General features: G+C 38.1%; 1 protein-coding gene across 8 annotated transcripts in view; it reads left to right on the top strand.

Annotated features, from left to right (window-relative positions):
- NFIB (nuclear factor I B) overlaps positions 1-27,986 on the top strand; it is a 297,023-nt gene that overhangs the window by 108,848 nt on the left and 160,189 nt on the right. For 7 of the 8 annotated variants that reach the window (XM_054179068.1, XM_054179072.1, XM_054179073.1 and 4 more), the window contains exon 2: positions 2,617-3,148. In XM_054179068.1, the coding sequence (XP_054035043.1) occupies positions 2,617-3,148 (532 nt within the window). Of the gene's footprint in view, positions 1-2,136; positions 2,226-2,616; positions 3,149-27,986 lie in introns of those variants that run through there. The other variant, XM_054179070.1, reaches the window with a different exon arrangement.

The following is a 27,986-nucleotide window of genomic DNA, read 5'->3' on the forward strand; positions in this document are numbered from 1 at the left end:
TAGGACTTAATGATACTATGAAAGAAAAGCCTGAGTACAGTTTTTCAAAGGTTGGGGTTTTTTTCATACTTTGAAAAGGAAACATGCAACCACTACAGATTGGAATTTTAAAAAGTGGGACCTTGGTCTATAACATTTTCATAAATACAAAATGCTATAAATTATTAATTGGTAATTTCAAAAGAGTTTCTGGTGCACTTCTTAATGAGAACTAGTAGCACAGAGTAGTTCTACTTTTAAGTTACAACTTTTGAAGTTGATGAATCATTCTATTGTGGCAATACCTAAATTTCTGCCGAAGCACTTCAGACCTCTCTTTGCTCTGTCTTTTGTCTTAGCTGTTAAAATTTTCAAAATCTGTAGTAAATCTGGTTTATTCAGTTGAAAATGCATTGTGAAGACTTAACACCACACAGTTTGATGCATATGTTAAACTGCTATTATTTTAGTTTTTATTTGGATACTTCAATTAAGATGACTTCTGCAGGAGATAAACTTTCTTTAGTACTTATAATTAAGAGGAAAAAAACCCATGGCATCAGAAAGCATATGAAGATAGGGAAGTCTTATCATGGGCTGTGGTTACTTAGAGTAGTATTGCCTTCCCACACAAAGAACAGATTGTGGTTTAACTCTTTCCATGGCCTAGTTTTATGTGCCAGTATAGTATTGGAATTGTTCAAATCTCTGCTGGAAACTACCAATCAGTTTAATTATTGCTTTTGTGGCTCTTTGTAATGCAATCACTTATGTTCTGAGATATCTTCCTGTATTGCCACTCTTTTATTTGTTTGTTTGTTTGTTTATTTATCTGTGAAGGTAACTTGGTCGTAGGTAAGCTGCTCACAACTTTTCTGTTTTCTGTTTGTTTTGCGAATGGCTAATGAAAAAAGCTAGATATGGAGTGCTTCTGTTATTCAAGAAATTCTGATGTTTGTTCGAAATTTGAAGATTTAAATACTAAACCCATATCCTGAAGTGTCCACAGTGGCAGTCTGTACTCTGTATAATTGAAACCGTTAATTATACTTTCATCATTTTTACCTAATGGAGTTAATGAGCCTATTGATTAAACATAATTCATTCCTTGTCTAGCAGCATAGCTAAAATATTAGTTTGTTAATTGTATTCTTGAATATAATTGTATAATAAGGGTTCGGTTTTAGTCTGATTGCAGCATGCCACACTATGGTGCACAATCTGCGTGGTAGTTAAACCTAAATATGCCTGTACACAGGAAGAAAGATACCTCCCCTAAGGTCTCCCTTCCAAACCAAAATACATTAACATTTGGCAAGCAGATTGTACTGTTGTAAATGGTGGATTTGCTCATGGAGAAGAGACATTAGTTTCCAGGAAAGGCCTATCTAGATATTGCCATGGATGCATAGGATGGTACTTTAAGCAGACAAAACGAGTTCATTTAATTGGTATAGGACGTACTCATAGATGACAACTAAGCACTACCTCTTTAATGCAATCCATATCACTACTAGGCAGAAGATCATACAGGTGAAGCAAGATGACAGAAAAGGCTATTTTGGAACTAAATAAATTGCATACACAAAAGCAACATTTGACCAGCAGTGCACTCGTAATGTCACTGCCACGGCTTGTAGAAACAGAAAGAATGCAAAGTTTGTGCCAAGTTGCCATTTTCATTGTACACCTCAGATTGATTTTTAAAGGGTTTAGAATAATTGCCACGCTCATGTGATCAGTTAACAAATTCGCTGACTCTGTGGGGCTACAGAACCTACAGTGGAGCTACCGGAAGAACATAAACATAATTTTTCTTCTCAACTTAATAAAACTTTAATTTTACAGAATTTGGGGGTGATGGGAGGGAAGCCCAAAGAGCTGAAAGTACAGAAGCTTCTGTTCATGATTTATATACAGCATACTGTGTCTTTTGCCTGCTTTCCCTTGCTCTATGCTGGTTTCTCTAGTTACCACCACTGGAATGGTGCTGTTTCAGTTCAGGAATGTTGGATGTTTGATAAGAAAATGGATCAAGTTTAATGGCGCATGCTCTTTGTGCCACCAGCAGTCTCTTGCTGAGAGCATGCTCCAAAAGCGGGAACTGTGTGGCATTACACTGAGCATGTATATGCTTTGTGTTTCTGTGCCACAGAGGAGAGAAATGAACTGTGGCATTCGCCTCAGCCTTCTGAACGTTTCTGCTCAGATTTTTTAAAACCGTATAGCGTCCTCTTTGTGCAATGGTATTTCTCTTGATGTTAGCCATTCAGTGAGACATTTGAATGTTAGAAACAAAACACCTTGCTAGCATCTCTTCTAAACGGGATGGAGTGAGGGAAGGCATACAAAATAAAATTTTCACGTAGTTCTTTGTAGGAGTGAAATGTGGGGGAAATGCAGTTCTCTGTGTACGTTTTGTCTGCTGCCTGACAGTGGTAGTAGTTGCATAAAAGGTGTTGTGCAGAAATTTGTATAAATATTAAGTGTTTATTTTCTTCGTCTTCAATTTCACTTTTAAGATTTTCAGGACATTTCTTGATGCTGCTTTAATTATGAGAACTTACTGACTTTGAGTTTTCTTCTCTTTTTTTTTTTTTTTTTTTTCCCCCTTCTCCCTTCTACTTCTTTCCACAGGATGAATTTCACCCATTTATTGAGGCACTTCTTCCACATGTCCGTGCAATTGCCTATACTTGGTTCAACCTTCAGGCTCGAAAACGCAAGTATTTTAAAAAACATGAGAAAAGAATGTCAAAGGATGAGGAAAGAGCAGTCAAGGATGAGCTACTTAGTGAAAAGCCTGAAATAAAACAGAAGTGGGCATCCAGGCTCCTGGCCAAGCTGCGCAAAGATATTCGCCAAGAGTTCCGGGAGGATTTTGTGCTCACAGTCACTGGGAAGAAGCACCCATGCTGTGTATTGTCCAATCCTGACCAGAAGGGTAAGATTAGGAGAATCGACTGCCTGCGACAGGCTGACAAAGTCTGGCGTCTGGATCTAGTCATGGTGATCCTGTTCAAAGGCATCCCTTTGGAAAGTACGGATGGAGAGCGGCTCATGAAGTCCCCACATTGCACAAATCCAGCACTTTGTGTCCAGCCACATCACATAACAGTATCAGTCAAGGAGCTTGATTTGTTTTTGGCATACTACGTGCAGGAGCAAGGTAGGAAGCAGACTGTTGTGTTTCTATGTTAGCGTGTCAAACCGATTACAAGTAGCCCCGTTTCCCCTGTGGGCTGACTTCCAGTGAAACGTTATTCTATGGTCTATAGACGTAACATGGGTGCATCCCCAAATGTAAATCAGAACATATCCATAGATACTTACATACATATTCCTAGAGACCTGTGTACATGACACCTTTTTTTGACACATGTACCTTGCTCATTTTCGAGACAAAGAGGGTCATACCAAGGGAGTACATTTAGTACTTCAGTTCCGCTGCAGTTGCCTTTAAGTTTTTGTGTGTATCAAAAATGGCCAATATATTGTGTATTTTTTCAAGTCATGACTTAAGAAAATATGCTTCTTGTTACTCAAGTTGGATTGCCTGTGTTGTGGTTGTGTTTTTTTTTTTAATGTTGCCACGTATTTCTTAAGTTCTGTTACTGTTTGTAACAGCTGCAGGTATATGCAAGTGCGCAGTCACAATAAATACTATGAATATTTGTTATTGTTGTTGTAGTTACAAGTAATGAAGAAGTCATCCTTAAACTGATAAACCTACTATCATTTTGAGGAGCAATTTTAGACTTGCTCATGTCTATAAAATGGAACATGACAAAACTTTAGCACAGAAGTACTGCTTTGTAAATAACTGTTTGTAATCAGAATTACAGTGTACAGTAGTTACTATTTTATCTGAGGTTTACATCACTAGCTCATCTTACTTACTGTTGTTTTAAAACAAAGATCCAGGTAGTAATTTTTTGGTGAGAATTTTCCCTGAAAAGGTGTATTTCCCTGCAAGTGTGATTATAAAAATATACTTTTCATACTTACTTTCATTTGACCAATTACTGAAATGTGCAAAATATCAGGAATACTATGGAAAAGCTTTTAAAACTTTATAGAATGAAAATAAAAAGGGCTTCTGATGATCATGTATCAGGAAAAAAATCTTATTGTGCATCCAGATAGCAACGCTCATAGGCAGGTTCCCCAAAATTGTAAATGACTGTAAGTAGATAATGGTTTTTTTTCTCTGATACTAAGCCTTCTGAAATGTTTTTTCTCTGTGAGGGTCATTTTGGTTCTCTCCAGTGATTGTACTGTGCTCTAGATGTCTTTGCATTGCTGACTGATCAGCAGTTATAATGCATTTGGTTTTCGGCTGCAGATCCTAACTAGGGAAAGTTTGACCGGCTGCAGATGGTGGGCTATTTCATAACTTGGCCTGGTAGCAAGCAGAAATGGTCTGCAGAAGGGCAGATGGCTGTTACCTGATGGCCAATACGTAAATGTGGGATTTAACTGAAAACCAAATGGAATAGACTTTGTTAGTAGCAAAAAAGTAAAATTGCACATCTTCATTTAGTAGGTACTCAGTCTTTAAAAGAACGGATACAGACACAACCTTTTTGTATTCAGTGAATTTACCTTTTAGTAGTTGCTTACTCAAGTGGAGCACTATGTTTGCCTGAATGAATAAAAAGCACTCATTTTTTTTTATTATTCTCGTGAAAAAATGCATTGCTACGGTGTTTTTTGTTTCGTTCCCCTCCGCCCCGTACTTGTATTTTGCTTTCCACAATAGTAGACAACACTTACATGTTTTGTAGTGACTTTAAGTAGTTGCAGAGTTGGGTAAGTCTGATCCCTAATAACATACAAAGAAAAAGATCTTTGATAGCATTAAACAAAATAGCTTAACTACAAGTCGTTTGTATGTTTAAACTCCTTTTGTCAAGGGAATTTCAAATGATAGTTTGAATGCATAGATTGCAAGATATGGTTTACTGATTAATTGTGACGGATTTACCTGTTTCTAAAAGTAAAAGCTTTTAAGGAGGCAAAACAGTTAAATTAGTTCTCCAGCTGAAGAAGCTAGAGTCAGAGTACTCAGGCACTTTCAACTTTTCAGTTGTTGGAAGCCAGTCATTTGAAATTGGAGAAGGAATTGCAGGGTGTAGCTGCTTTTGTTGATTTTGATGGACTGAGAAGATGAGTTTATTTAAAAACTTGTCTAATCAAAAATGAGTAATACAAGCATGCTGTAATGTTGTAAGTTTGAAAGTTACACCGTGCTACTTTGAGAATATACTAGAAGATGAAGCTGGCTAATTTCAGTGTACCAAGTCACCCTTAGTATACTCCTTTTTTTTTTTTTTTTTAAATATCTGTTTTGCTGCTTCACAGCAAATTCCGTTCTGTCATGTCTCTTCATGAAGAAGGCACATTAAGTTATCTTAGTACCATTTCTTCATTATGTCAAACTTTGATTCTTTGTACTCACTGAAAGCAGGTGAATTGTCGCACTTTGTAGTGCACTTGATTAAGAACACCACACTTTGCAAAAGACAACAGAAAGTAAACCAAAATGCTTCATTGTATATATACTGCTTAGCTTTTTATTTCTCTTTCAGAATATATAAACCTGCCTACTAGTATAATTTAAAAACTAAGTGGAGACATAGAAATGATTAAATTCTTGAACAAGGAGGAAGGGATTATCACATTAAGTGAATAAAGAGGTCAAGAAGTTAGAATTTGTTGTTGTTGTTTAAAAAGAAATAAGGGGAAAAGAAAAAGAGGAGGAAGGATAGTTCCAGTGCCAGTGATGGTTGCCAGTGGTACCAGGGTTGGCATCAGACCTCCTTTGTTTAGCCTAGAATGCTTGTGATTTGTTGGTTGGCATCCGCATTGCAGTGCAGGGTAATGTTACAATATATTGACAATTTCCAGATCTAGAAGTGTCAATAATCCTTTCAGTTCTTAATAAAATGAGCTTCTGCTTCCATGCTTGCCTTGAAAGAAGAAATAAGGTCTGACTGATGAATTTCTGTCACTGACTTCATCCAGTTCTACTTTTCACTTATCTTCCTCAGAATTCAGCATCTTTTTGTGCTTTAGGATCTTAAAAAAAGAAAAAAAAAAATTGTCACTTGACATAGGTTGCAGTGCTGCTCCTTTGACTGAAATGGAGGAAGAAAATGGAAAATACATACTGTGATCAAACATAAGAATGATTTCTTATTTGTGATGCACTACTATGGGGCTCTGCTTGTTGTGTGTGTCAGGTCCACCCCCATACCCCCCCCGCCCTGAGTTTTAAAAAAGCCCAAACCTTGAAAATGTCATGAATGTTGTTTCCCTTGACAGAACTGTGGTTTTGTTGTTGTTGTTGTTGTTGTTTTTTTCCCTGTCAGGCATCAGAGTGTCTCTCATTTGGTATGAAACACATTTCAGTCCATAAAATCGTCTGATGGTATTTGATTCAGTGCAGTGCTTATGCTGTGTCCCCGTTGCTACAAGAACCGCCATTTTGTTTATCAAGTGCCAGAAGAGGGAGGAAAAAAAGGCAGACAATGTGCTTGATGCCAATAATGGTTGCCAGTGGCACCGAGGTTGGCATCAGATCCTCTTTGTCTAGTTACTGAATGCCTTTGATTCGTTGGTTGGCATCCGCATTGCAGTGGGCACATTGGAAAGTTTTTGACAATGAGTGAATGAAAGCTGCAGTACTTGTTTTCTGCAACAGAACTCAGATAATATAAATCTCTTCTCATAGATGCTTTATGTATTCTTACAATGGCTAATAAAAAAATTTATAAATTACATTGCTGCTTTTTTGTAAAACATAAAATGTCTACAGCAGTGTGCGTCTTCTGCAGAATTCTTAATCTCTGCATCACCTTTGCTGTTTTTTACAGCATAAGTAAAACACAAACCTGATGTTAGGTGTTTCAGCGCATACTGAATGAAGCATAGTAGACCTTGTGAAATGCTTTGGTAATTTAACGGTCTGAAGCAATGGTACCTGTAAGTGGTGAACAATAACAGAGTTTTTTTAATGCATCTACCTCTCAAGAGTCTATTTCTCAAATCAGTCATGCTACTGTTTACACTCTCCTTTGTGCTAATGTGAGAGTGATATAATTGGGGGAGCCTGCATTTCCAGCTGTTAATAAACTCTGAAGATGAGGGTAGAGATGATCTTTTAAACTATCCAAGGAGGAGCGCAAAAAATAGATGCAGATGTCTTTAGTCCTGTACTGTTTAGGCACTTTTGGTTTTTTAACTTCTTACACCATAAAGATGCTGCTACAGTTCCAGCTGCATGACTTTGCTAGCAGGAAATCGGGAAAAGGACTAAACAATTTCTGTTGGAAGTTTCCTAGATAGTTAGCATTAAATACTGCTTTCTGGTTAACTGCTATTATCTCATTAATTAATAAGAAGGATTAGCAGCTCTACTCAAAGGGCTGCACAGAAGGAAGCCTGGCCTACGTGAGTCCCTGAACTGCCAGACTGTGTCTTGTCTTTGGGTGGAGGTTGGGGGGTAGGGAAAAGACCCCAACAAACAAACAAACAAAACCAAAAAAACCAGCCAGAAGGGAAGAGAAAGGACAGGAGGAGGAAACTGAGGGCATGGCAGGCTTGTACAGCCATGGTAGGGGGGGATGTCTTATGTGGCACCCTCCTTGCTGACAGGTTGGCAGGTACCCAGCCAGGGGGGTGGCTGCCACATGCCTCCTTGCGGCAGTGACTTAGGCCAGGGGCATGGGTCTATCCTGTTTTTGGTAGTGTGTTTATGCTATTACGAAGCACATTTTCAGATAACCTCAGCTGGGGCGCAGAGTGTTGCATCTGCATTGACTCTAAATTGTTTTACCCCAGCTTAATTCTGGCAAACTGCTAATCCCTGACTGGACAGGGCTATCACTGTTTTGCTTAAGTCCTGGCAACATGTATGCACTGTCTTTGGAAAAAAAATGCATTCTCCTTCCAAAAGAAATTGCAGTTCTTTTTAAAATGTTACTTATCTGTATTGCAGGAGTGAGTGGTTGAACTTGATGTATCAATGGCTTGATGTTTTTATTAAGCTGATTGTGCTTTGTGAATCTGTTTTTACAGGGAGTTCAAATTTTAAAATAGGTTTATATAGTAATTTTCATCTTCATTTTTCATTTAGTAAGTATAGAAAATTGCTCATACAGTAGTGTAATAATACTGATTGTATTTTAAAAATATAATTAAAATTATTTTGGTTAGTTTGCTGTAACTACAAGAAATTCTACTTAAAAATCACCATGAGAATTATATCTGAACCAGTCTCCTTTTCATGTGAGTCCTATAGTGGTTATATGTCTGTCACACCACCCAGAGGGATTTTGGATTAAGGTTTGCATTTCTTGTGTTCACTGATGCTTTCACCTACAATTAATAAAAAAATAATGGGCTTAGAAAAATCAATCAATCTGTTGCTGATTGTTCCTTCTTCTGTTAACTTTGATGATTTGCCTTCATCCTAATACTTCATCTGGGAACGCACAGTTTTGCAGAAGGTTATGTTAAGCTACAAGGTGGTTTGTCAGAATTTACACAGCAAATTTTCGGTTACACTCAGAGCAACAGGAAATGGAGCTTATTACTGCCTATACTTGTACGCGTCTAGGTGCTGTAGGAGCTTGTTGCTTACACAATGTGTGTGAAATGGCATGTTCATCCCTTGCCCTAAATCTCGATTTTGAGTCAGAAAGACAGCACAGAAACAGTATGACTTTATGTTTTGTCTGCATTCATATGAGAAGAGCTTTTTGTAGTTTAAGAATCTGATAGGGACTAGTAAACCTTTAAAAAATGTTATATTACCTTGAGCAATTACAGTCTATTCATGCATGTGTGAAAATGTAGTTTAAAAAGACTTCTGTGTCATCTGACAAAAAATGTTGTATTGATTTATTTTCTAGTTTTCTAATGTAAAATTTTGGATTACTACTTTGAGTAGTTCCGTTGTGCTGAAAATTGCAGTGGGAAAAGCATTTGCCAGCAGAGAATGGAGATTAATATATTGCATATATGGGAATAATAATGATTTTCAGTTGGTGATTAGAGAGCCTTTGTTTATGATGATGTAGGATGTGAAAACATTACCTATCAATTTTCATTTGTCTGAACTTGTACGAACTGACAGCAAATGCAAAGAATTAAAAATATATTTTTTTCCTTTTGAATTTCAGTTTCTCTCAGAATAGGGATACAGGTTCGTGTAGAAGGAATGGGAATTTTCTGTATTTAATTTTCCACTTGCAGTCAAGAATTAAATAGGTATCAATTTAAGGAAGGAGTTTTTAGCTTCTGTTTTTTTCTAAGCTGATACAACAAGGGGAATAATTTTCATGGTGTTAAATTGCACCAATTATGCCTAAGACAGAAGAGGCTTATGGTTAAATAAATTCTGTGCAACTAGTTGAAAATTAGAGGTCAGTGTTAATTTATGAATGACATTTAGGTTGGCAGCAAGAAGCTATAAAGAAGAGAATAGAAACCAGAAGATTCATGGTAGGTTCAGACAGAAGAACAATGCTGGGAACAACAACAACAACAAAATCTCTTAAACTATCAATAAGACCACTAATTTGTAAAGGAAGTACTTGAAATAACAGAATAGATTTATATTTTAAATTTCATAATTTTCATGCATATTGAATTCATTGAACCTGTGAAAAACGTCATTAAAATAATTAAACACTAAATGCCATTACAGGTTGGATTTTCAAGTTAATTGCCCAAGATTAATGTCAAGTATGCTTCTTTTTCTAGCTTTCCCTTCTTCCCTGCTTTTCCTCATTCTCCTTCCTGTTGCTAGTATTGTAATGTAGGCATCTCAAGGACTAGTGGCCTTCTGGAGTTTAGGTTCTTGGAGCAGCATTCCATAGTACCAAGCAGAGTAATTCAGGGGGCTTCCTAAAGTGTAATGTTCCAATCTAGGCTACAAGAGGGTATGTTGTTTTGCTGTAATCACTTGGGTTAAGATGATCTCAAAATTAAGTTAAATGTGTAACTTAATGTTGCGTCTTCCATTGTGGAGAAGAAATCCCTTATCTGGAGACACTTTACAGATGCTAAGCGAATGTCAAGAAGAAAGAAGGCCTTTTTGATTAGCCAGTTTGGTTGAGAGATGTCAAACAAGGTGTCATTCATTACAGAGATGTTTCACAATTTTACTCTGTCACTCTCTTTTTAATTATGTTTTTTTCTAACTATGGTTGCTAAAAACCTGTCTCAGAGCAGCAAAGTTTGGAGTAGAAGAGGTTTGAAAAGCTTAGAAGCTTTTAGAGGGGAGTTAAATCTCAGATTATTAGCTTTGTTCAAAAGAAAAGGTAGTTGATTTGGGTGTGTGTATTACACTGTCTGGGAGCAGTCAGTTTTATGTGAATTTAGGAACATTCTTCTAGCTTAGCTGTTAGTCTTTCCCCTCTACCTTTCTATTTACAAAATGATGACTTTCTTAGACTTTCCTCCCACCAGATTCTCCTTTCAGAGAGGTTCTTTCATTTTCTTAAATATATTGTGGTTTAAAACATTTTAAATAAATATTTCTTTAGCTGTTTCTTAGGAACCTTATTATTGACATGTGACTTTTTTCCTAACTTTTTCCACAGCTGGTGGTAGTTGGGCACTTCAGATTATTGGGTGCTTCAGTCTGTTTGAGGAAGAGCTGTTAGTCTACTTGTGCTTATCAGTAATAGTGTTTTGGATGTTTTTAGCCAGGCTGAGGACCAGAGCTTTTGCCTACATGCCCTGTGACTCCATTGTGTTACATCCCTCTTGCCTGCATGCTCCTACTCAAGTCAAAAAGGCAACTTAAAGTTATAGTGACATCAGGAGAATCATTTCAACATTGTTTTCCTCCTAACTGCTTATGGTGTTTGGGGCTGTTTAAACTTCTTTAGTCTAATAAATAGAACATAAATAAGGAGAAGTTACCATGATATGGCACTGTACCAAAGGTTAGCTGAAGCCCATGAAACCCATGAAGCCCATGAAAGTTCTCTTTTTCCTTGGGGAAACCTTGCACTTTTTAGTAGTAACTGCCTACCTCCAAAGCAGAAAGGAGGCTTTTATGTTTTCCAGAGTTCTTCCATAAAGGCACCTTCACTAAAGGTATACACAAAACAGGATGGTTCCCTGTTTTTTGTCTTAAACAGCGAACAGGAAATCCAAATGCAAAAATTAACAGATAATGAACTGTGTTTGAGAAACTCAGCATGTTTATTGAGAAATTAGGAAAAAATATGTATTTTTTTGTTTTTATATTGGTTTCACACGAATGCTGTGCACAAGTAAGTATATTCTGTATTTTTGGAGCTATTTGACAGCTGAGAGGGTTAAACATGTAGCTCCTGAATATACTGTTAATGCATTTGTCTTCCCAATCATCACTTGATATTGACCTGAATTATTCTGCATATTTCCATAAAGGATGGGTTTAAACAAGTGAAAAATAAGTATGAACTATTTGTCTTAAATGTAGTTTAATTTTTAGTCAGTTCACAAGCTCTCTTCTAAGAAGATGTGATACATTTTCCTTTAGAATAGAAACAAAGAAATGTGCACATATTAGAATCCAGTATTTACAAACTCTTTGTCTTCAGAAATTAAATATAATCAAAATATTGACAGAGTATATGTATTTTATTGCTTGTGAGTTATTACTTTTTTGCTTGTGAAAAATGCCTAGCCATTTTCTGCCTTTTTTTTCATGAAGTAACTTACAAGGAAGTGCTGGATTTGCTTAGAACATTAATATGGAAATGCCTTGTGTCTGAGAGATGGCAAGTATATTTACTGCAGCATCAGTTTTCCATTGTATGATTAATGCCATTGAAAATGAAGCCAGATGTCTTGAAAGGATGGCTACACTCCAGTGTCCCTGATTTAAGTGTGAATACATCTCTTAGTCAAGACAAGTTGGGTTTTATTATTCTGACATCTGCAGTTCCTGGACGGATTACCTTAAATTTGTTATGCCATATTAAAAGATATGTTTTACGAGACTGGCCTCAGCTCCTGGCCTTAGTGTCAGGAGCCCTGCTATCTGATGCAACATGTCTTGTTAGGTTTAATTGACCAAAGCCGATTTGTTAAAACAATTCATTTGTGCTGTAACTCATGCCCAAGCCAAGTTGCTACCTGAATCTCTTGACCTTAAGTTGTATGGGTCATGAAATGGCTGTGTACTCCTTGATCTCTCCATTGTTCAGCAGCCGTGCCATTTCCTGTGGTTCTTTGTGATAATAGCTGACAAGAAAACCTCAGTCCCAAATTTACACCTCAGCGAGTTTTGCAATGTTCCTCCAGACTGTCTGTGTCCTCCCTCAGATGTGCTTCTGATGTCACCACCTTTTGTCTGCTGACAGTGAGGAGGACAACAAATAGACAGCCATCTGTAGTGGAAGTGGGAGGACTTCTATAGGCTCCATCCTCTCTTAGCCTGCAGTGCATTTAGGGTGCATGGATTCACTACATTTTTCAATGGCAAATACCATCAGTCTTAGTAGGGCCCGCTTCACTGTGAGTGTTGAGTGGGATGTGGTGGGAATAAGGTTCTGCTTTGAAAATGTTTTGTGATGACAATGTTATATATGCGTATATTATATTTCAAGTTTCAGGAGAACAGTGATCAAAATGATTTGTTGACATGAAGTGGAGGAGCATTTCATGTCTGTGTCATAAGTGGCTACTTGATTTCTTTAGTACCAAAACATCATTTTCTTGAAGAGCTACTGCTTGATGTAATATTTGAACTTAACAAAGGGAGTGAAAGAACTATCTTATGCTCTTTTTTTTGGTTTAGTGGGTTTTTTTTGGTTTGCTTGTTTGTTTTGTTTTGTTTGTACAACATTTTATTTCTAAGGAGACTACTTGTCCTCAGGAATTATTCTCAATGAGGGCAGAACTGACAGGCTGCCTAGAGTAAATTCCTGATTCTAATGTCAGCTTGTTGATGTAGGCTTTGTGCTTCCCATAATTACCTACAATTTGATTGTTAGGACAATTTAGTTGAGATGGGTATTAAATCTAATCATCTGCTGAATGGGTTTTAGGTAGCGGTGCTTTTTGAAATCGGTGACTGGATGGCATGATACAGTCTTGCTAGGTTAAGAAGGCTTATGTGCTGGTACTGATACCATTACAAAATATGTAAATAAGTAATCCAGTGGTCATTAGGTAATTGGTATAGTCTCAATTTTAAAATTTTAAGATTTTGCTCATGTGACTAGATTTATTTGTTCAAACTGATTTTCTTTAAAACATATTTTCTTTACGGCACTGTACACTTGACTTCTACAGTGTGTGATTAGGTCTGTATTTCTGCAGTCTACTTGATTTCTCTGTCAACTCATTCTTTTTGTTTTTTTTAAAGAAAAAAATACCAGATCATATGTATACATACAATGTTCTTGTGCACTTGCAGATGACCTCGCCTTTTATTTCAGCGTCAAGGTGCACAATCCAGGTGTGATTTTTTAATTACAGTTGTATAGTTCCTCTAATGGAAGAGGATGGGCCTGCTGATGCAAAGAGCTGAATGCTATCACTGTGATGACAATGTAAGTCTGACTTAATGTTTAGTTGCAAGGACTTCAAAATCCTTGTCCCAGTCACCAGTCCTGCCATAGCTTACCTGGTGATTGCAGGCAGGTTGCGTAGTGTCTCTGTGCTTCCAGCCTCAGTGATAGAGAGCACCTACTTGCTTCATTACTGCCTCAGCAAAGTTCATCAGAGAGTTGGCCTGAATTGGCCAGGAGGTTGGGTCTGTGGTGGATGTGCTGCTTGAGTACCCTGTGCTTCTGTCTGCAGGAGCCCTGAGCTGGGTTGGCCCTTGAGGTTGGGGCCACAGGAGCTTTAGTGCACTCAGAAAGATAAGTTTTCTTGCCATGTGACAGTGAAGGCAATAAATACTTAGGTAAATTAAATAATCACCGTGGGCTGCTATGGGCAGTTCATCCAGCTGGCCCATCACAGAGGAGGCATCTGCAGCACCTGCAGGGGTGGCCCTGGAGTTCAGTCTGGTTCCTTGTCCCTCTCTGGGCCGACCCCAGGTTTTTCACTGAAGGGAGGAGGAGTCAGTAGCTCAGACCAGAGCACATCAGTATGAGAGGAGTATGCATGGTGCTTGTATCTGGAATATACTGGCTGTCCTGTTTCACCTCCCAGCCTTAGGCAGGTCTGGTTTGTGAGGCAGCTAAGGAGGAGGCCATTGGTTTGTAATGGTTAATGTGAGATTTTGCCATGGAGAGATCTTATTTGGATGTCCCTGCTGATTATACCAAAACTTTCCTAAAGACTTAATTAGTAACTTGTGCTTTTTGGGCCCAGTGTGTTGTCTGCTTTTACTTGTTAAGTCATTGCTTTTCTTGTTCCTTCCTTTATGATGATTTTTCAGGGTTGGTAAAGAGCTATCTATAACATTAACACCTATAGAATTACCATGTTTACTTCTCTGAGTGGGAAGTGGCACTAATTTATAAAAATGCTAAACAGTCTGTCCATCCACATTCTCCAGGTGATACTGAAACAGTGCAGTTTAGAGCCAAGAAAGGGTTAACATCAGAAGTGGTTCTCTTGTTTGTCTTCTGGTTAAAGAATAATCAACTTGTGCAGAAAGGAAAACTGGAAATTTTCTTGGGCCTTCTAGGTGCAGATGAATAATTTAATCGATATCGAGTTGTGCTTTACCTTATATGCATTTGTTCATGAGTACACTGCCTGCTGTACAGTCACCTGTAAAGGCTCATGTTGTAGGAGCTGTGGATTTCTTTGGTTTTATTAAATCTGAGGGAGGTTGTTTGTTTTTTTTGAAAAACTGTATATAAATATTTTAACTGCCTCAATTGTTACTTTTTTCCCCCCTATTTTAAGTTAAGGAGGCATACCACATTCTTACATGGAGCATAAGAATTATTTCTGCATTTTAACTGTAGTGAGGAGTGCTGTTATATTTTAAAACATGTGCCTAATCTTGCATTGTCATACACAAATGCAGTGTGTGTATATAGTCCTCCCTGGCCTTTCACATATTCTTTTCACTATATTGCTATAATTTGAGTATTCTGAGACAAAAGTTATAACTGTCCTGTAATGATTTCTGTTCTGTTTACAGACTCCAAATAAATGAAAAGCTGCTTATATGAAATGAGGATCACTGGTCTTTGTGTAATTAAATAGACTTGTTATACTGCATTAATCCTTTTTGGAACACGTGGAATGACTTCTTAGCACTCACAAACACAGCATTAGGGCCAGCAATTAATTGCTTGTTCTCCAACATGCATGTGTGTGCTAAGACATATTTCAGGTTTAGGACCATTGCAAAGTCAACTAATGATACTGATCTGTAGTCTGTACCAAGACCTAAATTGAAGTTGCAACAATTGGAGAACGACTCACACATCAGTAATTGTGTCCAACTAGAAAGATGCTCAAAAAAGGGCAAGAAGGAGAACCGAGGGAATGAGCTGTACTCCATCCCTGGAAAGGTGATGGAACAGCTCATTCTGGAGGTTGTCTCTGAGCATGCAGAAGTAAAGAAAGTTGTCAGAAGCAGTCAGCATGGATTCATGAAGGTAAAGTCATGCTTGAACGATATGATAGCCTTCTGTGATGGTGTGACCAGCTGTGTAGATGAAGGGAGAGCACTGAATATTGTCTACCTTGACTTTGAAAGGGCACAGTCTCCCATAACATCCTTATGGGTAAGATTAGGAAGTGTGGGTTAGATGAATGGACAGTGAGGTGGATTGTCTGAATGACAGAGCTGAGAGGGTTGTGATCAGTGGTGCAGAGCCTAGTTGGAGGCTTGTAGCTGGTAGTGTTTCCCAGGGGCCAGTATTGTGTGCAGTCTCAGTCTTGTTCAACAACTTCAGCAATAACCTGGATGAAGTGTGCTTTCAGCAAGTTTGCTGATGATACAAAAGTGGGAGGAGTGACCACACACCAGAAAGGTGTCCATGACTTGTGCAGGCTGTAGACTTGGGTGGACGTGAACCTCATGAAGTCCAGCAAGGGCACATGTAGAGTCCTGCACCTGGGGAGGAATAACTCTGTGCATTGATACAGATTAAGGGTCAACAAGCTGGAAACCAATTCCATGGAGAAGGACCTAGGAGTGCTAGTGGACAGCAAGTTAACCATGAGCTAGCAATGTGCTCTTGTGCCGAGGAAGGCAAATGGTATCCTAGGGTGCATTAAGAATAGTGCGAGCAGCAGCTCAAGGAAGATCATCCGCTTGCTCTGCTCTGCATTTGGGAGGCCATATTTGGAGTACCATGTCCAGTTCTGGGCTCCTCAGTTCAAGAGCAACAGGGAACTACTGCAGAGAGTTATGTATGTATGAAATCCCCATCTTTCATTGTAATGCCCTGGAAACAGATGTTAAAATGTACAGAGCAGAATTTAGTGATTCATCTACACATTATGTGTAAGCTGAAAGATATCTCTACAATTTTTCAATTTCATTTTGAGGAAGTTTTCCTACATGGTGTAACACTGAGGCAAAGGTAACACAATGTAAACATATCATGGTGAGATGTGAGAAAGCTCAAGTGTATCCTGAAAACAGCAAAACCACATTCATCTGGCATTTTCATGTGGTTTTGTGTATGTTTCTCCTTTGAGTTTCCTTTAGGATGGTGTGGAGCAACTCTGGAAAAATATGCCCATTGGAGTAATTGTAGAAAGCTCATCTGAACTTCTCTCAGTTATATGTGTGTTTTATTTTCTAATAATAATAATATATGCATATGAGTCTGACTGTGTCCATTGATGTGATGCTTGGTGTGTAGTTTCCAGTTTGTGTGAATGTTTTTTGGCACATCCTGAATTTTATGTATAGCATTGACAAGGATGTCTTTGGTTCCCATGGCTGATTTCTGTTACTGCCAGGTCACTACTAAACCATATCCCTCAGCACCACATCTACACATATTTTAAGTACCTCCAGGGATGATGACTCCATCTGTTCTGTGGGCAGCCTGTTCTAATGCTTTACAACCCTTTTGGTGAAGAAATTTTTCCTAGTGTCCAGCCTAGACCTCCCCTAAAGCAATTTCAGGTTGTTTTCTCTTGTCCTGTTACTTGTGTGAAGAGGCCAATACTCACAACACTACAACCTCCTTTCAGGTAGCTGTATAGAGCAATAAGACCTCAGCCTCCTCTTCTTCAGAATAAACAAGCCTGGTTCCCTCATCCACTCTTCATAAGATTTGTTCTCTAGTCTAGGTTTTCACTCTTCTTTGGATACTCTCCATACATCAATGTCTTTCTTATAGTGAGGGGCCCAACACATTATTTGAACACATTATTTGTGCACTCTTCCTAGAGTGTCTCCACAGAGGCAGCTACCATTCATCAGCTTTTTTTTGAGTCTTATCACCATTTCACAGCTTGGTGGTCAAGGGCTGTTTGTGCCTCCTGGCCAATGGAAACTGCAGTAATAACCCAGCTCCTGCCAGAACCTAGCGAGAAATGGGGAGGAAGTGAAGTGAGAAAAGACAATGCATGGGGGGCTAGAGAGGGGTGGGCAGGGGGTGCATTGGAGACTACCCAAGAGAGTATGGAAGGAGAGGGTAGCGGAGTTTCCACTGCAAATCCAATTGCAATCTCCATTGCCATTGACACCAGTTTTGAACTCCCTGGGCTAAACAGGTCTGTTGACATCTGAATAGTTGCTTCTCTTTTTCTGCCTCTGTGGTAACACAAAGTTTCCGTAGAGAAAATATTAGCAGCTCCAAGTTTTGATGTGGGGAGAAGATAATATGTGCATTCAGCGTTGTGTTCCATTTAGAAAAACAAAACAGAAACAAAACCCAAACCAAAACATAAACAAACAAAAAAATGAGAAAAGAACCTTAATTTACTTTTGTCTCCTTTCCTCAGATTTGTAAATGCAAGGTGCATTCTTCTTGGATTTTGTACGTTAATATGGATCAGGTCTGTTCTCTTTGACTCAGAAGGGATTGTTTTACAGTAATATAAAGTCCTAATGCAGAATTCATGTTACAAGAACTGTGTTCACATTCTTACTGCTCTGTAAAGGATGCCTGGCCTGTTCAGGAGCTATTCTGGTGTATTGCGTTCCCAGGCAACAAAACTGGAACACATAGGACTGAAGTACTGCAGACTCTAGTCTGTAGACCTAATCCTGCAAATCCCTATTTACATAAATCCCACTGATTTCAAAGGGTCTGCACATGAGAAAGCAGGTTTTACAGGATCAGGCCATTCTTCCTGGAGACCAACATCTGTTGCACCAACTGTGATAATCTCATGACTGTTAAAGAAAACTCTGAAGAAACATTTTATCTGGGCTAAAAGAAAAGAGCAGAAAAAGTAGCACTGTTGTCTGTTGCTAGTAGATGGTTACCAAAAGCAACTGTCTGTATGTCTCTCTGCTGTTCCTTTCCTGTGTATTTTTATTTACTTACAAGAAAGTTCTCTGTGTCGCTGTGTGCCGTCACTGCCGTTCTTCACGTGTATTGTATGAAGTTTGTGTTGCAGACTACAGAGATAATTTTGTATACCAAAAGAGACCTCTGGCATATAGGTTAATGATTGTCAATACCTTGCTTTTGAAGTTTTTGTAGACAGAGAGAATTGTCTCCAATAAAATTTAAGGTATTTTCAGTCCTGCAGTACAAGTCTATGCTAAGTTTTGGCTTTGGCTGAATTAACTGAAGTAATACATTCAAAGAGTTCATTTGGCATTCACTGTAGAACTGTCATCCATTGTTGGGTGGCCAATTGGTGAGACTGTAATGAAGAAAGAAATCTGAGCAAGAGCAGATGGTCATCATGTTGGGAAGAGTAGAATCCACTTTCTTTGCTCTCTACCAACACACAAGACTTGCATAGCTATGGTAGTATCTGCTGCATCTAGAGCTAAGTATCTTTTGGAATCATAGAATGATAGAATGGTCCAGGCCAGAAGGGGCCTCCAAAGGTCATCTAGTCTGACCTCCCTGTAGTCAGCAGGAACATCCTCAACTAGACCAGGCTACCCAGGGCCTTGTTGAGCCTTACCTTGAATATCTCCAGGGAAAGGGCCTCAACCACCTCCCTGGGCAACCTCTTCAAGTGTTCCACCACCCTCATAGTAAAGAACTTTCTGATACCTAACCTAAATCTGCCCTTTTCTGGTTTGAATACATTGCTCCTTGTCCTGTCACTGCAGGCCTTCATAAACAGTCTCTCTCCATCTTTCCTGTAGGCCTCCTTCAGGTACTGGAAGGCTGCTGTTAGGCCGCTCTGGAGCCTCCTCTTCTCCAGGCTGAACAACCCCAGATCCCTCAGCCTGTCCTCAGCAGAGGTCCTCTGAACCCCTGATCATTTTCATGGCCCTCCTCTGGACCCTCTCCATCAGGTCCATGTCCTTCCTGTATTGAGGGCTCCAGAGCTGTACACAGTAGTCCAGGTGAGGTCTCACCAGAGCAGAGTAAAGTGGCAGAATCACCTCTCTGGATCTGCTGCAATTTGCCTTCTGGGCTGCAAGCTCACACTGTCTGCTCAGGTTCAGCTTCTCATCCATCAGCACCTCCAAATCTTCCACAGGGCTGCTTTCTAACACCTCATCCTCTATGTATCGATAGTGAGGGTTGTTCCAGTCCAGGTGCACAACCTTGCACTTGCTCTTGTTGAACTTCATGAGGTTCACCTGGGCTCACCTCTCCAGCTTGTCCAGGTCCCTCTGAATGACATCCCATATGACTTTGAGGTCTGGTGTGGAAGGGACAATAGGCTGCTGTGTTACCTTGGTTGACTCTATGTTCCTGTGGACCTGGTTTTGTAACAGGAGTGTGTGGAGTCGTAGTGCTGGACTTGTTTGATGCATCAGTTAAAAATTTCAAGTGTGTGTGTGCTGTATGCTTTGGGCTGTGCAGCTGAATATAGAAAGGAAATGTTATTCACTGTTCCTTTTATTATAACAGATGTTATAACTAAACAGCTGTAGAAGATACAAGGGAAAAAGCTTGGTATCTCAGTTGGGCTATTTATGTGTTTGTGGGAACACTTCCCTGAAGTCCAAAAGCAATGGGAGGCTGCACTGATGATGCAGTGCATGTATAGTAGTTACAGCATCTCCCCCAAGTTTTGGATTCCCTGCATATGACAAGGACAGTGGTTTGGGATTTCTATGAGCTGTAAAATGGGCAAGAACCTAGTGCTATTTATGTTGTCAGACCAACAGAGAAAAAGGGACAAGATGTCAGATATGCTGACAGTGCCAACTTTCTGTCAGAAGCTGCAGAGTTGATGGACACAGGCATACTATTCCTCTAGACTATAGAATATTCTTGAATTTTTTTCTCATGATTTTGAATATTTCAGATGACTACCCTTTCACCTCTCTGAAATTAGTAAAGTAATGTTCAAGGCCTAGTAGACTAAGCCTAATGGCCTGTATTTTGACTGATATGTAAAAGCTGGAATATAAATGGAAGTTCAGTTTAAGAATGCCATGTGTTCAAAGGTGGTGCTTCTATTCACAAGCTGTAACTTTCTTCTCAGTACCTTTTTTTATTAGAGGTTAAGTTTCCCTAAATGTGCAAGATTCACAACTAAGCAGACATTTGATTATGATGGAAAAATGTTTTCCTATAGATTTTTCTCTTATGTCATCTGTATCTCCACACTAAAACTATCCCAATTTCTGCTTCCTTATGATAGGCCTACATTTCCCCTTATGTTCTAAGATCTGAAGTAAGGCAGCATTATATTAGTGATTTGTAGTGAGATTTTTACTGTCCCCCTTTGCTTAGAACTAATTGCTTTGTGAAGTGGACAATACTTATTAGTGTTTGTTTTCTAGTTTTCATATTGAACTCTATGGAAGATCAGACCTATGCTAAATGCACAACTTAAATCAACCATACAAAGCCTAAAAGAGAAGAATGAAGAGGATTATCAAGATAAGTATTTAAATTGCAAAATATAAACCTCCAGGGAACAGAACCTGAGACTGAAGGCAAAATAATTTACACATTATTTTCATAAAAGATATGCAAAATCTCTATGAAGTTTATATATAAATATATATATTAAAAAAGAGAACCGTTGCACTAAGTTCCTGTATTGACATATTGTAAACTCAGTTTCCTAGGAGCAATTAGATAATTCAGTCAGCAGATTTTTTGGCTTTTTTTTTTTTTTTTGATACCTTGGAACAATCCTTGCCAGGATTTGCAAATATAACATTGCAGCAGATTATGACAGGATGAGAAGAAAGTGAAACTGATTTCTAAGCATGGGGGAAACTAATTCATTAGTTTTGAATAGTCCATTGTTTTTTTTCAGCAGACTAGTTGCAACAAGTAGTCCCTTGTCACATTCTCTGTAGTTTTTTGTGTTGCAGTCTTGCATCTCAGGAGAAGCAATATTCTTCATCAGAACCAATATGCTTCCTTAAGTCATTAAGATAACAGGATGTCTTGTCATTTTGCTGTGTTTCGGGGCTTTTGCTGTAGGTGAACACCTTTGGAGTGGAAAAAGAATTTCACTTTATTTCCCTCTAAAAATATCTCCTGACTACCTAAGGGAAACTTCAGTTGTTTATATAAACATGCCACTTGTTGCTTCTAGAAATACTTTCACACAGATTTGAAGTTCTGTGTCTGAAAGGAGAAGGAATCCCGATTTTTGAGATTCATGCACCAAGCACAGCAGGATCTTCATCCTTGTTGAGACTGTGGTGTGTAGTGCTTGTTTGAACACTTACTGTGGAGTCTGTGCTAAAGCAATACTTGGCATGCTACAGATGCTGTGATTCTCAGGAGTTTCTTATTTGCTAGATTAAAAAAAAAAAAAAAAGAAAAGAAAAAAGATTAAACAGATTGAGTCCATTCATGTGTGATAATGTGTTCTGAATATACATTCAAGAGGTCTTTTGGTATGAATAAGAACAGATATTTTCATGAGCACAAAAAGATAGGTATGTTCTATGTCACATTCTTTACTACAGCAGCTGCATTTGTGTATTGTACCTTTGGCACAAAAATGTAAAGTCAGTGAAGAAATACAGCTCTTACGCATACAAATTCTTAGATTTTTAGCTTTTTCTCTGTTTTTGAATTTCACAACACTTTGGAAACAGCTGTGAGGTTTTGTTTTTTACTGTCAACATGCATAAAAGCATAGCTTTCACAAGCAAAAATGTCTAAAGGGGTGTTTAGGTATCTGTAGTATATAAATTATGCATTTAAATAATCTGTTGTCCATCCATGGAATCATACTGAACAGTGTGTTTAACAGCTTTTAAAATTAAATACTTAATTACAGAAGTACATGGTGGGTTGTAAGAAATGGTAAAGGTTATTAATATTGTGTTCATAGATAAAAACTATTTGGATAAAATGGGCAGTTCTTTTGCAAGCAGTTCAACCTCTGTAGAGACAGGGAAAGAAAATCATACAATTCAAGAGTATATTTCTATCAGAACAGTTCAGAGGCTCATCCTGGAAATTACAAAATATGACTCTGCCACAGGTAATAGTATCAAAATGAAAGTGTCTTACAGATTTTAAGAGTTGAAGATGCTTTTTCTTTGCTGCACGAAGTAAATATTTCAATATGCATGGCAGGTAGTGTTTTCATATGTTTATTGAAAAGTGATGGATCTAAGGCATCTGAGCAAGTCCAGATTTTATGATATGATTGCATTTGTTTATGTGGTTGAAATGAACTCTTGGCCTGCTGCAAATCAGCATAAGCTTTAAATGATTTGGTGCGCTTTCTTGCATGATCTTTTATTTTTCCTGTGGTTTGCTTCCTCTTGGTATTTTAAAAATCTGTTTGATCTCCTTTACCTATATTCCCCAAATCAGATTATTTGTAGAATATATGTTCACTAATAGTTTATCTCTGCATGATTTACAGAGAGAATTAGAAGTATACAACCATATTTACATCCATGTTCCTAGCTTAGCAGCAAACTAGGAAAGTGAAGTTAAAGTATACTGTTGAGAAAGTACATCCAATAATAATTGCAAGGTAGAAACATTGCTATACATTCTTTTGGTTTCATCATAATTGTTACTTAAATTTTGTTTTGAGGAGTTACCACTATCTGTTGTGTTTATATGACCACATAAAGAGGACTTAGGTTGTTTTGTGACTTTCTTGTTGTATGTTTACCAGTTCTTCCTTGCGTCTCAGCAAACCTGTAAATTACAGGTAATAACTTTCTACAGTAACCTGGCATTTTTTGCTGCATGGAACCAGTGCAATTTTTACCACTAGTGATGCAAATATGTAAGCAAGGTTACAGCATGTACATTAAAGTTCAACTGTGAAGTGTTGTAGCCACTGTTCTCTACCTGGCTTACTTGCTAAGCACATTTGTTAAGCACATTTAAACAAGGCAAGTGTGTGTAATTGAGACTAACATACAACAGTGTTTCTGTAACAATGGAAGTCGTAACATTTGGAGATTCAGCTCCATTGCATAGATTCATTTACAGGTGTAATAATTTTTTGTTGTTTGGTCGTTAAATTTGAATGTTCTTACAGTATATAGAATATAGTTTATTTGTTGTGTTCTTTTTTTTCCTTTCCCCTTTCTCCTTGCCATAATCATGCAATCATTGAAATATTATTTTCTTACCAAGACAGATTTGAATTCAACACCAGAAATGCTTCCTGAATATGTCCCCACACCCAACATATGAAAACATGAAAATCTTTCCTAATTTGTATTATGAAAAAAAAATAATCCGCCAAATGTGAGTTGTGCAGACATGCAAGAGACATGTCTAATTGTACTGAACCTACTGAAAGGTCTGACAGGCAGCCTGCAAGAGGTCTGTAGAAAATAAAAAGATTCTTCCATTAAGATATTAAGCATCTTTCCTTAGGCAAAAAAGGTTTAATATCAATAGCAAGTTGAAAAGGAAGCTCAATCATCCTGTGTCTGATCCCTATGCCCACTCAAATGGGCTCTATTACTGCATTTGCAACTACTGAAAGGTAGGGCTGCTTTCCTGCCCACATTTATAAGTATACTTCCCATTGATTCTCTGACTCCACCAGACTCTCTTTTGCATTAGTCTTGTTTGGTGCATTGGTCTTACTGCTGTCCAGTTTTAGAAGGCAGAGCACAATTACATTTTATGGATGTTTCTGAGCACTGATAGGAAGCCTGCTGTAGCTGGACTTTTTGTCACAAGCTAATTTTTACGTAAAAGTCTGAGCTCACCTTCCAGGAAAGTATTTTGTGCTAAAGTAGATTACACAGTATTTACATTAAGAAAATTGAGGCAAGATTAGGGTATATTCAAATAGCATTTTGTAAGCAGACCCAGTAAATTTTCCTTGCTCTCTGAGCCAGCCAAGCGCATATAGCTGCAAGAAGGCACACAGTTCTCTCTGCTGGCTTGTAGCACAGTCAAGGCTTGCATATGGCTGCCTACAAAATACTGTGTAAATTCACCCGTACTTATAATAGCAATATGAACAGAGGAGTGGTCAACACTGAGCTCTCAAATAGCTCCTTTCCAGCTCAAGTGACAGGGATGATGCAGGCCATGTGTCAGTGGAGGGGGGTGGTGTTACTTTTTAGAAGCAGCTTGTGTTCTTTTAGCAGGTGTCCTTTGAAGTACCCAGCTGCCACTTAGCAATGTAGCCCACTCTTGTAATATAACCTAGCACAGCCACATCAGAGGTGGCTCCAGCTAATACCTCCTCTTTTTGCAAGACCTGGTTGCCCATTTGCAGTTTGGATGAAGGGATGGGCTTGTTCTAGAATACTTTGTTCTTTGTGTTTGCTAGGTGTAGAGCTTCCTCATTTAATTAAGTTTGTAATCCTTCTGGATCTTTTTGAGGAAATTTGTAATAAAAGCCAAATGAATGTAGGTTCTCATTATTTCCAGAACACATCTTATTTTTTGTTGAATTATGCATGCTTTTGATTTGAAAGGTCTTGGTTTCTACTGGCAAAGACTGCAACATTTTTTTTGTTTCAAAACAGTCCTTGAGAATTTACATTTGAAGATAGAGAGGAGATTTTACCAATATTAAATCTTCATTTCCCTCTGTACTCTCCAAACACTTTTGTTTTCATTTGATGGAAAATAGTTTAAAAAATGCTTGTTGTAATAAAATATGAAGAATAAATTGAAATAGTTCAATTCCCCAGGAAAAAACAGTGATTTTTCTTAATTAATATTTGTCATAGAATTTAGCATGGTCATTCATTTTCAGGGAGAGAAAGAAGACACACAGATTTAACATGTGTACCTTGTTAGCAATGTTTTGACAAATAGCAGCAGCTGTATAAACTAATCTTTCTTCAGCTTTCACACATGGGACTCAATTAACAATGAGCCACTGTCAGTATTTAATCCTTTCTATTTAATTTTTTTAAAAAGTTTCCTGGTTTCTGTACATTTTCTCATCTGTAACTCAACTATTATTTTTACCTCTAAACTGAGGAAAGTGACAGTCTGTAAATGGATTGACCTTGCATGATGTTTCATATGTGATTTATAGAAGACAATGACACCTGTATTTATATTTCTGGTAAATTCAGAATAAAGTCTGTTACTTGCAGAACATTCTAATGCATGCAGAATCTAGAATAAAGCTTTGTTTGAAATTCCTATATTTCAAGCTCTGAAGTATAGAGAATCAAGAAGTATTGCCCTGCCCTAGGTATGCCATTCAACCTTGTGGTGGGAAGTAAGAGAAGGAAGAAATCTATAGGTGTTATAGTAAGCCTGTGAACCCATGTTACGTATTGTGCAAAAATCTGTATTTGCTTATGGCACAGTCCAGGCACAAGACTTTGTCATTCCAAATGATTTTGCCTTTAATTAATTTCCAAATGGGTCTGTGGCCAGCAGTTGAAGTACTAGAAATTTGCACAGTGGAAATTTTCGAGGTGTTTTAGAACAACAGCAAATGCAAATGCAAGTTCCATTTTAAATGCACTTGACATTTGAACCTTCTGTTTGAAATTCTTGTACTAGAATTATCTAACAAGGACATTGTAGAATTACAGGGGCTTCTTGCTTTGGCAAATGAGCAGGAAGATGGCAAAAGGATATAAAGGCAGAACCCAAAACAATATGTAATGAAGTTTTTCTTTCACCTAGTAAAACTAAAGTAGGGCTTGAATTGCTGAATCCTGAGTAGGCCATTGTCACTACTTGCCAAATAGTGCATGCTTGTGCGTCTGTGTAACCTATATTTGAAAGCCACAAACAGAAGCACGTAATTTGGCACAGCACCAGAAGCATGCCTCGGCACACTTCAGGAGATTCTTTCAAATGACTTACTGATTAAAAAATTCTGTACTGTTTGCCTGTGCACATTCTCTGAGTGTCTGGAGGAGTTTAGTATTAATTCTACCAGAAAACTATGTGTGTTACCTTTGAACTGCAGATATGATGATTATATACCCCTACTAATTTACTGTGACTCCTAGATGTATTACAATGTGCCTGTCTGCCTGCCTGCCTTCCCGCCTTCCTTCTTCCTCTTCTTTCTTTTTCTTTCTTCCTTTCTTTCCTTCTTTCTTTCTTTCTTTCTTTCTTTCTTTCTTTCTTCTTTCTTTCTTTCTTTCTTTCTTTCTTTCTTCTTTCTTTCTTTCTTTCTTTCTTCTTTCTTTCTTCTTTCTTTCTTTCTTTCTTTCTTTCTTTCTTTCTTTCTTTCTTCTTTCTTTCTTTCTTCTCTCTTTCTTTCTCTCTTTCTTTCTCCTCTTTCTTTCTCTCTTTCTTTCTCTCTTTCTTTCTCTCTTTCTTTCTCTCTTTCTTTCTCTCTTTCTTTGCTCTCTTCTTTCTCTCTTTCTTTCTCTCTTTCTTTCTCTCTTCTTTCTCTCTTTCTTTCTCTCTTTTCTTTCTTTCTTCTTTCTCTCTTCTTCTTTCTTTCTTTCTTTCTTTCTTTCTTTCTCTCTTTCTTTCTCTCTTTCTCTCTTTCTTTCTCTCTTTCTTTCTCTCTTTCTTTCTCTCTTTCTTTCTCTCTTTCTTTCTCTCTTTCTCTCTTTCTCTCTTTCTCTCTTTCTCTCTCTCTGTCTCTCTCTCTTTCTCTCTCTCTTTCTCTCTCTCTTTCTCTCTCTCTTTCTCTCTTTCTCTCTTTCTCTCTTTCTCTCTTTCTCTCTTTCTCTCTTTCTCTCTTTCTCTCTTTCTCTCTTTCTCTCTTTCTCTCTTTCTCTCTTTCTTTCTTTCTCTCTTCTTTCTTTCTTCCTTCCTTCCTTCCTTCCTTTCTTTCTTTCTTTCTTCCTTTCTTTCTTCCTTTCTTTCTTCCTTCCTTTCTTTCTTCCTTCCTTTCTTTCTCTCTTCCTTCCTTCCTTCCTTCCTTCCTTCCTTCCTTCCTTCCTTCCTTCCTTCCTTCCTTCCTTCCTTCCTTCCTTCCTTCCTTCCTTCCTTCCTTCCTTCCTTCCTTCCTTCCTTCCTTCCTTCCTTCCTTCCTTCCCTCCTTCCTTCCCTCCTTTCTTTCTTTCTTTCTTTCTCTCTTTCTTTCTTTCTCTCTTTCTTTCTCTCTTTCTTTCTTTCTCTCTCTCTTTCTCTCTCTCTCTCTTTCTCTCTCTCTCTCTTTCTCTCTTTCTCTCTTTCTCTCTCTGTTTCTCTCTTTCTCTCTTTTTCTTTCTCTCTTTTTCTTTCTCTCTTTCTCTCTTTCTCTCTCTCTTTCTTCCTTCCTTCCTTTCTTCCTTCCTTCCTTTCTTCCTTCCTTCCTTTCTTCCTTCCTATTCCTTCCTCGTCCTTCCTTATCTTCCTTCCTTTTTCCTTCCTTTCTTCCTTCCTTTCTTCCTTCCTTTCTTCCTTCCTTTCTTCCTTCCTTTCTTCCTTCCTTTCTTCCTTCCTTTCTTTCTTCCTTTCTTCCTTCCTTTCTTTCTTCCTTTCATTTTTTGTTTGCTTGTTTTGTTTCTGTTTTTCTTGTGTGTGTACAAGGAATGGTTCTGTTCCCATTGATGGAAAATTCCTGAAGATAATGTATGTGGAATGAGCTGGTGATTAAGAGTGCTCTGTAGTCAGCATTGCTTTTTTCCCAGTTGCTTTGTTTTC

Source organism: Dryobates pubescens, chromosome Z, assembly GCF_014839835.1.
Source record: "Dryobates pubescens isolate bDryPub1 chromosome Z, bDryPub1.pri, whole genome shotgun sequence".
Classification (NCBI taxonomy): domain Eukaryota; kingdom Metazoa; phylum Chordata; class Aves; order Piciformes; family Picidae; genus Dryobates; species Dryobates pubescens.